This window comes from Zeus faber, assembly GCF_960531495.2.
Source record: "Zeus faber genome assembly, chromosome: 22".
Classification (NCBI taxonomy): domain Eukaryota; kingdom Metazoa; phylum Chordata; class Actinopteri; order Zeiformes; family Zeidae; genus Zeus; species Zeus faber.
This window is the reverse complement of record NC_137209.1, coordinates 24,030,663-24,043,175: the sequence shown is the minus strand read 5'-3', so window position 1 is coordinate 24,043,175 and position 12,513 is coordinate 24,030,663. Positions and strand designations below refer to the sequence as shown.

At 50.6% G+C, this 12,513-nt stretch overlaps 1 protein-coding gene across 1 annotated transcript in view; it reads left to right on the top strand.

The window, feature by feature from the left end:
* nhsl2 (NHS-like 2) overlaps positions 1-10,564 on the top strand; it is a gene marked incomplete at its 5' end in the record, with an annotated part of 51,024 nt that extends 40,460 nt beyond the window's left edge. The window contains 6 exon segments of the mRNA XM_080023615.1: positions 1,921-3,000; positions 3,218-3,947; positions 3,949-4,395; positions 4,773-5,205; positions 6,346-6,457; positions 7,625-10,564. Coding sequence (XP_079879741.1) covers positions 1,921-3,000; positions 3,218-3,947; positions 3,949-4,395; positions 4,773-5,205; positions 6,346-6,457; positions 7,625-7,988 — 3,166 coding nt within the window. The 3' untranslated portion in view covers positions 7,989-10,564.
* Between the last annotated feature and the right edge of the window lie 1,949 nt (positions 10,565-12,513).

The window sequence follows — 12,513 nt, the reverse complement described above, 5'->3', positions numbered from 1 at the left end:
TCTACCTCGGTAATTGTCCATAATGTTGGTTTAACTGGAGCCAAACGCGAGGACACCAGCAGGGGTCACCAGATGCAATGAATTCAGATGAAACGATACAATAGGAAAGTGACCTCCACAGCCTCTGCACTGCAGCGTCGGCAGAACAAAACACAAACTACACTCGATCAATACTCCAGAGAGATTCAGATACACAGGGTTCAAAATACTGCAACATGACTAAGAAGCAAACGCTGGTCAGGTCAAAAGACCTCCAGGTGGAGCCACTACAGGTCATCAACAGGAAGTAGCTGGGCTATCCACTGTTTATCTATCGACAGTTTATGTATCAACAGTTTATCGGGCAACCCGGGGCTGATGGTGCCGGGTTGCCCTGATACACTCAGTATATGTGGACATACCTGTAGTTATCAAACTCAAAACCTGCCCATGGACATGGGGTAGTGGATGTTTATGGGGTCGTGTAAGGGTTAGGGGATGTTTATAGGGTAGGGTAAGGGGTAATAGATGTTTATGGGGTAGGGTAAAGGGTCATAGATGTTTATGGGGTAGGGTAAGGGATAACGGATGTTTATGGGGTAGGGTAAGGGGTAATAAATGTTTATGGGGTAGGGTAAAGGGTAATAGATGTTTATGGGGTAGGGTAAGGGGTAACAGATGTTTATGGGGTAGGGTAAAGGGTAATAGATGTTTATGGGATAGGGTAAAGGGTAATAGATGTTTATGGGGTAGGGTAAGGGGTAATAAATGTTTATGGGGTAGGGTAAAGGGTAATAGATGTTTATGGGGTAGGGTAAGGGGTAACAGATGTTTATGGGGTAGGGTAAAGGGTAATAGATGTTTATGGGATAGGGTAAAGGGTAATAGATGTTTATGGGGTAGGGTAAGGGGTAATAGATATGTATGGGGTCATGTAAGGGTTATTGGATGTTTATGGGGTAGGGTAATGGGTAATAGATGTTTATGGGGTCATGTAAGGGTTATTGGATGTTTATGGGGTAGGGTAAGGGATAATGGATGTTTATGGGGTCGTGTAAGGGGTAATAGATGTTTATGGGGTAAGGTAAAGGGTAATAGATGTTTATGGGGTAGGGTAAGCGGTAATAGATGTTTATGGGGTCATGTAAGTGTTATTGGATGTTTATGGGGTAGGGTAAGGGGTAACAGATGTTTATGGGGTAAGGTAAAGGGTAATAGATGTTTATGGGGTCATGTAAGGGTTATTGGATGTTTATGGGGTAGGGTAAGGGGTAATATATGTTTATGGGGTAGGGTAAAGGGTAATAGATGTTTATGGGGTCATGTAAGGGTTTTGGGATGTGTATGGGGTAGGGTAAAGGGTAATAGATGTTTATGGGGTAGGATAAAGTCTAGTGGATGTTTAGGGGGGGTAAGGGGTAATGTTTTTTTATGGGGTAGGATAAATGGTAGTGGATGTTTATAGGGTAGGGTAAGGGGTAATGAATGTTTATGGGGTGGGACAAAGGGAAGTGGATGTTTATGGGATAGTATACAGGGCAGTGGATGTTTAGGGGGTAGGGTAAGGGGTAATGGATGTTAATGGGGTAGGGTGAGGGGTAATGTATGTTTATGGGGTAGGTTAAGGGGTAATGGATGTTTATTAGGTCGGGTAAGGGTCAATGGATGTCTATGGGATAGGGTAAGGGGTAGTGAATTTTTATGAGTATGTGAGGAAAGTAAACTCAATGAATATGTACCTTGAAAGAAATAGTAACTGTAGACTTAGAAGGAACACGGTTCAGGAGGTGGAGCAGGTTGTCTAGTAATCAGAAGGTTGCTGGTTAGATTCCCAGCTACTCCTGGTAGCATGCTGGAGTGTTCTTGAGTCCATTTCTCAGTCTTCCAGCGCTGACTCCTTTTGTTTTTCCTTCTTTCTCATAATCCCCCTGCAGATCCCAGTTTGGAGCACCCCTGCCTGGGACTCCGAGCCCCTGGGATCATGGACCACTCAGGGCTCCTGTGCTCCAACGCGCCTGCCTCCTCCTGGAATGGGCCAAAGGGCTCCACCTTCTCCCCCTCCACCTGGAACGAAGCGTACAGCTACAGTGTGAACAAAGGCCCGGCGGTTCCTCCGAAGCAGCACAGCATCGTGGGTAATGTGAGCTCGGTCCATTCAACGAGTTCAGGGTCTCAGCCCAGCTCGTTCACGTCCGTCTCCGATCCGTCCATTGGGAAAGGACACATCATGGTGGGGACAATGGGAATGATAGGTAGGCGGTGTGAAACAGAAGGGGCAGTGGCAACTCCTTCATTCACAGTGGACGGAGGCAGGGGGGATGGAGGGGGGGATGAAGAACGAGGGCGGGAGAGATCCGCTCGCTCAATCGCAGCGGCAAAGGCCTTCAAGTTCCGGGAACGTTCCCTCTCCACACCCACAGACGCTGACTCTTTCTGCTTGGCGGGAAACCAAATTCCAGGAAATAGCGGCGAAGGCGGCATCAGAATGCCAGCGGACCACTACCACCCCCACCTTCATCACACCTTCCTGGGTTCGGGTGAGAACTACGCCCTCCTCTATCCCAGTGGGAGCTCAGAGGACAGCACCAGCAATGCCGACTCAGTATCCGTCACAGCTTCTGACTACAGTGCAGATGGTCGGCTACGCCTGCGCTCACGGTCCATTTCGCTCAAGAAATCCAAACGCAAGCCACCACCGCCCGTTCGGAGTGTTTCGCTGGTAAAGAACCTTGGGGAAGCCGAGGGGCGTATCCACCACCACGGCAGAGTCCTCTACCGTGACGGGCGGCCTAAGAGCCTGCATATCCCCAGAGACCACCACTTCCCCGACTTCCAGCCGGACTTTCTCCTGCCCAGCTCGACGTCCTCATTGAAGCCCAGTCTGGGTGACATGGAGCCGGGCCACGGGGTCAACGATGGCCCCCCTAGTCTGGAGATCCAGGGACCAGACAGAGAGGGAGAGACGGAGCTCAACTTCCCCGTTCATTGGCAACTTGGGGACTGGAAAAATGACCCCTACAGGTTCAGTACTGACATCCAGTTCTATCTATCTATCTATCTATCTATCTATCTATCTATCTATCTATCTATCTATCTATCTATCTATCTATCTATCTATCTATCTATCTATCTATCTATCTATCTATCTATCTATCTATCTATCTTCAGAAGGTCTAATTGTGATTGTATGACTTGCTTTTCTCCTTTTTCTAATCTACTCTTTACTTCCTCCTCCAAGGTCTCTATCAGGCTCCAGCACAGCAACAGGTACAACGGTCATTGAGTGTATAAAGGTGAGAGGAAGCTCAGAGTCCCTGCTGGACTCCCCCACCACCTCCAGGGACACCTCTCCCTCACAGTTCTCCACTGAGACAGAAGCCAAGGCCTCCTCGCCCTTCAAACCCCCCGGACTCATGTCCCCATCCAGCGGCTACTCCAGCCAATCCGAGACTCCCACGCCAACCATTCCGGCCAATCATACAGCAGGTACGAGCACAATGGGTGTGTTGGGGATAGTCGGGACATTGGGATGTAAGATGCGTCCGAAGATCCCAGAGAGGAAATCATCACTGCCCTCACCAAAGGACCCAACGGCGAGGTCACGGCTGTCCTTTGAGATGCCCATGAACGCTCATCTGGAGCTGTCGTCCATCAAGCCCAAACAAAAGGCGAGCAGACGGCACTCGGACACCTCGACTGCGGCCAAACCTGGTAAAATCAGCCCCAGTTCCTCCCAGGTGTTGCCGGTGGTTACTCAAAATGAGCTGAAGACTATTCGCCTGCGGTCTGTGTCTCGGGGTGACCTGGAGGACTGCCCCGACGGTGCTTCAGACACCATTGAAGAAGAGCAGCAGGGACGTGATCCAGGCGAGGACCCCAGCCCTCCCCCGACTGCCCCTAAACCCAAACCTCCTGTGGCCGTCAAACCCCCTCTGCCAAAACGTCCATTAAACCTCCTTCTCAAGTCCCCCCCCCCCCCCATCCACCTCCCCTCTTGCTCCGGAATCCCCCCCTGCCTCCCCCGTGGATCGACCGGTACCCTTGGGCAACATCTACAAAGTAATGAAGAAGCCTAAGCCCAAAAAACCTCCGCCCCAGACCTCCACCATTCCTTATGTGCCTCCGGACATGGCCATTCCCCAAATGGCCTCTTATGACCTTCCATTCCTCCCCTACTCTCAGTCCCTCTTCGACCTCCCTCCTCTGCCGGACCCCCAGCCTCTCCTGGAGGACCCCGCCATGGAGCCAGAATTCCACCTGGACACAGAGCTCCACCTCGGGCCTGAGGACGGAGGCTCGCTGCCCTCCCCCTGCAGTAACCAAGAGGCCCCGGAGCTCCAGGACAAGAGCAAGACGCTGCCTTCCAGGATGACTATCTCCTGTCTGGCCGAGCTGTCGGATAAGAAGAGACTCAAAGTGAGTTCTTTTTAAATTTGTGATTGAAACAGTCTCTGCTGGTTATCTCACCTATATTTGTTTGTATATTCTTGCTCCAATTTTTTGCACAAACCGAGAAAGGATTGATTACCTTCATCCTAACAAATGTCCTCTAGCATTTCATTAATCTAACAATATTTCATGAAGTGATCAGGTCAATTCCCATTTCCATTGGAAATCCTTAAGAGATCCTTCATGGGAAACCTTGTCCTTCACGGTGGTTTTTGTTTCCTTTTTGAGGTAAAGAGCCGTTGATATACTGTTGAAAAGCCAGAATAAGCCCTTTTGGCAGCAACAGGTTCTTAATCCCTGACACGCCTACCCAACAGCTCCCTTTCTGTTCCCTTCCTGACCAGGTTCCTCCACCGGTTCCCAAGAAGCCCAGCATCCTGCTCCTCCCGTCCACGGTCCATTCCTCCACCAACGGCAGCACAGACAGACAGGTAGCGCAGGCAGACAGCCCCATGGGTCTATGCTCTCCTGTTGGGTCGTTTGTACCGGAGGACATTCCCATCGCGATGGCCCACGACGCACCAGGGGTTCTAGGGTTCCCAGGGGTTCCAGGATTCCCAGAGGTTCCAGGGTTCCCAGGCGTTCCAGGGTTCCCAGGGCTTCCAGGGGTTCCAGGGTTCCCAGGAGTTCCAGACGTTCCTGGGATCCCGGAGAGGGAGGAGAATCACGTGGGGACGGACTGGGACAGCTCCAAGGAGTCGTCCCTGCAGTCGTCCCTCCAGGATTCCTCCCTGACGGAGCTGGAAGGGAGGATGGCGAGCGGCGGGATGGGGGCAGGTAGGAGCGCTGGGACCTGGGGTTTGCTGCAAATTAATTGTTGAAAAAAGTGTTAAAATAAGAAGGTGATGAACTATTTGCATGCATACACATATGAATACATGAATTATTCATGCTGCCAGTGACATTCTCGAGATGTGGGGCGCAGGAGTTATGAAGACGTAAGGAAGCTCTCAAGGGACAAAAAAAATTGGCATAAAATAATATAAAATAACGTATTCCCTGTCAAAATTATGTGATAATAATAAGTTAAATAATAATTAGAATATATAATAATCATGTAGCTCAGGAGGTAGAGCTGGTGGTCTAGTAATCGAAAGGTTGCTGGTTGGATCCCAGGCTCCTCCTGCTAGCATGCTGTAGTGTCCTTGAGCAAGACACTTAACCCCTCATTGCTCCTGATGGCTGCGTCCGTCGGTGTTTGAACAATTGTACGTCGCTTTGGATAAAAGCGATAATAATAAATAATATTGTTATTATGATACACAATATTATTTTCACATGGGATATCTTTTTTAAATGAATTTTTATTGCAAGCTGCAGATTTTACAATTTCAATCTTATTTTTTTGTAATTTTTGTGTGGATTTGAACTTCATCCACATGAAAGTGGGATCCCTTGAGAGGGTTTGGAAAAGATACGACGCGTTTGATCTCACAACACGGGACGTTCTGACGGAGCACAACACACTTCACAGTGAACCCAGGAAGCAGGGCAGTAAACTACTTCCTGTTTGTTGTTTCCAAACGTCATTAAAACAAAGGCTGACATTCTGACATTACACGAGGAATCCCTTCAATGCTTCTTCTTTTCCCTGGGTTTAAAACCTGGAGCTTTTTGATTTTCAATACGTTCCATGCATGACTCAGCGTCTCCTGGAGACGCTGCACCAGTTCCATGCAAATCAAACTTCAAGTCAAAGAACAGGGCGTTTGGGAACGATCTGGTGCTTTGGAACCACGAGCGACAGATTTGTACTTTATGCTGACGTCCTGTTTTCAAGGTCTTCAAGGCCTAGTCAACCAACAACTCCATTGAAATGAACCGTGCAGGAAGTCCTCCCTCGTTTCCTGTCGTTCACCGTGCAGGATTTGTGTTTTTAATGTATCATGTTTTTAATAATCCATCTGATCCGTCCAGACGAGGCGGCGGAGGACGATGAGCTGCACATCGCCGTGGAAACCGAGGACAACACGACGACACACACACCAAGCACACACACAACTGAGGACCTGTTCACCATCATACACAGGTACACACACACACACACACACACACACACGAGATAAGCAAGCAGCAGGCAGCCCACCTGGAGTGGTTGAATTCAGTCCAATGGGGAAAATGTTGAAACCTGAGTTGAGCAGGAAACTCCCCTCACAGCCTCCAGTAGGAAGCGCTGCAACTTCCTGTTTCTAGCCTTTTTACACAAGTGGTAACATGGAGGCCAGAATAGCTCAGTTGCAGAAGATGGAAAACAACATTTGAACAAAGCCTGGGGTGGAGGGAGCCAGCCCTCACCTGGGATGTGAAGGTTGTCCTCTTAGGCAGATTGAAGCTGCTTTCCTTTTGCTCTGCCGAGCAAGGGATGCGGCAAAACCAGCATCCGTCGCCCTGGCAACCACTGAAAGTACAGCACTGCTTCTGCAAAATGGAGGCAAAATGTACACACACACACACACACACATACAGACACACACACATACACACACACACACACACACACACACACATACACACACACACACATACACACACACACACACACACACACATACAGACACACACACACACACACACATACAGACACACACACATACACACACACACACACACACACACATACAGACACACACACACACACACACACACACACACACACACACACACTGAGACGGTCTCTAAGCAACCGGTGTCCACAAGTTTTAGTTTTCACTGCTGAAAATGGAGACAAGAAGAAAGAGAAGAACAGATGAGGAGGGTGGAGGTGGAGGGTGGAGGTGGAGCCACAACGTTCAACTTTCAACTTGTCCTTTATCTCCGTCTCTCTCCACCCCCCCCACTCCTCCTCCTCCCCCTCCTCCTCATCCTCATCTTCATCCTCCTCTTCCTCCTCCTCTTCCTCTTCCTCCTCTTCCTCCTCCTCCTCCTCTTCCTCTTCCTCTTCCTCTGCCTCCTCCTCCTCCTCTTCTTTCATTCTTTGGTCATTTCTCCTTCTATGCTTTGACATCTTCTTCTGTCCCTTGGTTCCTTTCTCTGCTCCTCCCTCCATCAACTCTTCTCTCATCCCTTCTTCTCATTTCTTCTCTTCATCTCTGAAACCTTCATTTTTACGTCCCTATCCTCATCCTGTTTTCAATGATTTTCCTTCTTCTCTCTTTCCTTTCTCCACCCTGCCTCCACCCCTCCACCCCTCCTCCAGGTCCAAGCGGAAGGTTCTGGGTCGCAAGGAGCCGTCCGACTCCTTCGGCAGCCGCCAGAGTCTGGTGTCTCCGGTGAAGCACAGCAGTTCCTCCTCCTCCACCGCCGGGGGCAGCGAGGTGCGCGCCCTGACGCTCGGGGGGAGCCAGAGGTCCAGCTCCCGCAACGAGAACTTCATGGCGCTGCTGCAGAAGAAGGGCAGCAAGTCGTCCGGCGGCGCCACCCGGGTGTCCGCCATGGAGCTCCTGAAAAGCACAAACCCGCTGGCGCGCCGCGTCACCGACTTCTCGCCGTCGTCATCATCCCCGGCGATGGACGAGGTGGAGGTGGGCAGAGGCGGCGGCGGCAAGCTGAACGACCAGTGAAGGCGGAGAGGGGCGGGTCGTTCACGAAACGGGAAGCAAACAGGGTTCTGCACTGAAACCACGCCCAAGTCATCCTCACGATCTGGGAACCCGGGAACGGCTAGGCCATCGAACCAAACTAGCGATCGGATCGTTCCGACCGCCAATCTGAACCGTCCCATCTCCTCCGTCTCCTCGTGTCCTCGTGTCCTCGTCTCCTCCTGTCCTCGTGTCCTCGTTGCCTCCTTCCACCCGGACGATCCCTGGTCCTAAAGATGAAACCTGTGAAGGACCTGTCCAGACGTTGGTTTTGGTTTCATCCCCAAATGGCCTCAACTCTATCTGTATATTATCTCCCACGGGTCAGGATGGAGGCAAAATTGGGTCGGGATGAGAGGATGGAGGGATGGAGGGATGGAAGGATGGAGGGAACGATGGATGAAAATGGATTAACAGGGTTGTGTATGTTCTGGGATCCAGTGAACACCTTCACCGCTTTGGGAATAAAACCTCCTGAGGACGACAGCGAAACGAAAGAGGTTTCCCAACATCTGTGGAATCAACCCGTGGCCCTGGCGCCGGGACCGGCGAACCCTCCTCGGACTCCTCAAGGAGAACCCTCCCTGGACTCCTGAAGGAGAACTCTCCCCGGACTCCTCTCGGAGAACCCTCCCCAGACTCTTGCCGGAGAACCCTCCCGGACTCTTCCCGGTGTTTGGGCACCAAGGAGCTGCCAGTGCGCCCGGAACGCCGGGACGCGTCGGCTTCGTCCCCGATGTGCGGTCCGCATGGTGACCACGGCTCACCAGCTCAACCTCCCAGGAGGCTTAGAACGACAAGAACCTTCCAGAACCTGAGGATTTAAGCGGTGCCAGGACGTATGACCCAGGGAAGGGTCCGAACAGAGGGACGCTTCGTTCCGATGCCGGTCGGCGTCTGAGATGTGACCTTGGTCGATTGTTGCTGAACTCTGAGTCCAGGCGTCAGAGAGTGTGCGTGTAGAGATCAATGTCCAAAACAGAATTCAACGTTTGGGACATGTTTGGGACCTGGTTGGGACCTGGCTGAGACCTGGTTGGGACACGGCTGGGACCTGGCTGGGACCTGGTTGGGACACAGTTTGGACGGACGCCATTCCACACAAAGCACTTTGTCCTGTTTTCCTGTTTTCTGTTCCTTCCTTTGGCAGCGGACGTTGCTTTTACCTTTTTTTACTGACAAAACGGTGTTGTTCATTATTTTTTACATCTTTTTGTATCATTTCTCTTGCGATGCTTTCTGTTGGGTTCTGTACTTTACTTCCGTTTCCTTGACGCCCACGCCCGCGTTCTCGACTGTTTGATCATGTACAAAGACATAAACGCTCAATGTGACGGACCTAACGCACTGGGGGGAATGCAAACTGTACAGGAGGGGGCGCTGTGCGTGTGTGTGTGTTTATGTGTGTGTGTGTGTGTGTGTGTGTGTGTGTGTGTGTGTGTGTGTGTGTGTGTGTGTGTGTGTTTATGTGTGTGTGTGTGTGTTTGTGTGTGTGTGTGTGTGTGTGTTTATGTGTGTGTGTGTGTGTGTGTGTGTGTGTGTGTTTATGTGCGTGTGTGTGTGTTTGTGTGTGTGTGTGTGTGTGTGTCTGTGTGTGTGTGTGTGTGTCTGTGTGTGTGTGCGTGTGTGTGTGTCTGTCTGTCTGTCTGTGTTGTGTGCGTGTGTGTGTGTGTGTGTGTGTGTGCGTGTGTGTGTGCGTGTGTGTGTGTTTATGTGTGTGTGTGTGTGTGTGTGTGTGTGTGTGTCTGTGTGTGTGTGTGTCTGTGTGTGAGTGTGTGTGTGTGTCTATGTGTGTGTGTGTGTCTATGTGTGAGTGTGTGTGTGTGCACGCGTCACATCAGGCCTGTGGAGTTTCTGAGGTCGGAGAGCATGAAACAGGCGCTGGTGGAACCCAAACTGCTTCAGATCCGACTTTAAACGGACCAGAGGGGACGCGTGTGTGTGTGTGTGTGTGTGTGTGTGTGTGTGTGTGTGTGTGTGTGTGTGTGTGTGTGTGTGTGTGTGTGTGTGTGTGTGTGTGTGTGTGTGTGTGTGTGTGTGTGTGTGTGTGCGCTCACTCTGAAACCCATTCCCAAATCAAGGATTCCAGAAGCATGAGTGTAAGGCTGTTTTCTATTCTCTCCCTCTCTACCACTCTGTTTGCATACTGTAACCTTGCTCTCTCCTTGTCTCTCTCTCCTTGTCTCTCTCTCTCTCTCTACCTGTCTGTCTTTCTCCTTCCATTCCTCAGACCTCCAGTGCTTCTCCCACCACCCTCCCATCATTCTCTCTCTCTCTCTCTCTCTCTCTGCTGGGCGGGCGAGGAAATGTAGGATGAATGTCAATGAATGAAAGAAAATGGAAGCAGCTACAAATGTTCAAAAAGAAACATAAATATATATAAATATATCTAAGTATATATGAATATGTATAAATATAAAGTATATAAATATATATATACAGTATATATATTATTATCATCTATATTGTTGCCTTCTCCCCTGCCCCGGCCAAACACATGTTGTTGCTCATTTTCACGACATCCTTATCCTCCCTTTCATGAGAAAGAACTGAATGAAGGAGGGAAGGAGGGAAGGAGGGGAGGAGGGAAGGAGGGGAGGGTTCGGTGATGAGTGGATGGATGTGAACCTCTCTGACTCTGATCCTGTTCGTCCTGATCGTTTGGATTCAGGAGAACTGTGGGAAAACCAACCAAACCAACGCTGGAGCGCCCTCTGGTGGACGGAAAGAACCACACACACACACACACACACACACACACACACACACACACACACACACACACACACACACACACACACACACACACACACACACACACACCTCCAGGTCTCTCCATCATCCTGAAAAAAGAAGAAAGAAACAAGTAAAATAAAGGAAGAGAAGCATGGACGACACCCGTTACCATGACGACGTGGCGCTTGTTTAAACTATTTAGTGAATGAAAAAAGATGAAACATGAAAGTGTGTTTGTTTTGCTTTGTGAAGACCTGCAGCTCCACCTGCTGGTGGGTGGGGGTGGCTGCGATGTTACGTTCAGCTGCCTTGGCAACTAGGAGCTAGGAGACAGTCTAGGGGCTAGGAGACAGTCTAGGAGGTAGGAGACAGTCTAGGGGCTAGGAGGCAGTCTAGGGGCTAGGAGGCAGTCTAGGGGCTAGGAGACAGTCTAGGAGGTAGGAGACAGTCTAGGGGCTAGGAGACAGTCTAGGGGCTAGGAGGCAGTCTAGGGGCTAGGATACAGTTTAGGGGCTAGGAGACAGTCTAGGGGCTAGGAGACAGTCTAGGAGGTAGGAGACAGTCTAGGGGCTAGGAGGAAGTCTAGGGGCTAGGAGACAGTCTAGGGGCTAGGAGGCAGTCTAGGGGGTAGGAGACAGTCTAGGGGCTAGGAGGCAGTCTAGGGGCTAGGATACAGTTTAGGGGCTAGGAGACAGTCTAGGGGCTAGGAGACAGTTTAGGAGGTAGGAGACAGTCTAGGGGCTAGGAGGAAGTCTAGGGGCTAGGAGACAGTCTAGGGGCTAGGAGGCAGTCTAGGGGCTAGGAGACAGTCTAGGGGCTAGGAGGCAGTCTAGGGGCTAGGATACAGTTTAGGGGCTAGGAGACAGTCTAGGGGCTAGGAGACAGTTTAGGAGGTAGGAGACAGTCTAGGGGCTAGGAGGAAGTCTAGGGGCTAGGAGACAGTCTAGGGGCTAGGAGACAGTCTAGGGGCTAGGAGGCAGTCTAGGACAGGGGTGCCCACTCTTTTTCAGCTTGCGAGCTACTTTTAAAATGACCAGGTCAAAATGATCTACCTGCATTAAAAAATGCTAAATATATTTATTTATATGTATATACTGAGTATACTTCATATATACAGTATATGTTGGCGTACCTTGCATCCCTGCATGAACCCTTACGGCACAATAGCATTAAATACATTGATGGTCACTACCTCACTCTGATGACTTGCACTGAATGGAGCTGGCCAGGGTTGCACAGTCCGGACAGCAGCTGCTGGCAGCCTCAAGCAGCTTCCAAATGATCATCCGTCACGGTGCAACGCTATTTCGACTCAATAATCTTCATGTGGGAAAAGGCTGAGTCACATAAATAAGTAGAGCTGAATAATGCAGTCAAGGAGGCAGCACATTTCCTCATGTTTGGGTACTTTTCCTCTGTGAGTAAGTTCCAAAACGGTCCATGAGCCCTGGACTTGAGCTGAATGTCAGCCTGTAGTGTCAACATCTCGTCCTCCACTGCAGAGCAGTTCAGGTGAAACAGTGTTGGAGTGAATCAACCTCAATATCTTCCCTAAATGGGAAGCACATAAATGCAGCGATTGGCTCGAGTGAAGCACCTTGAAACCGTTTGTAAAGTCTGACAAGTCAGACACTTTTCAATCTGCTCTGTGCAGCGCGCACTGAGGGGGCGCTCCTCGCACGCCTCCCCTCCCTCCCTCCCTCCCTACCCTCCCTCCCCTCCCTCCCCTCCCTCCCTCCCTCCCTACCCTCCCTCCCTCCCCTCCCTCCCC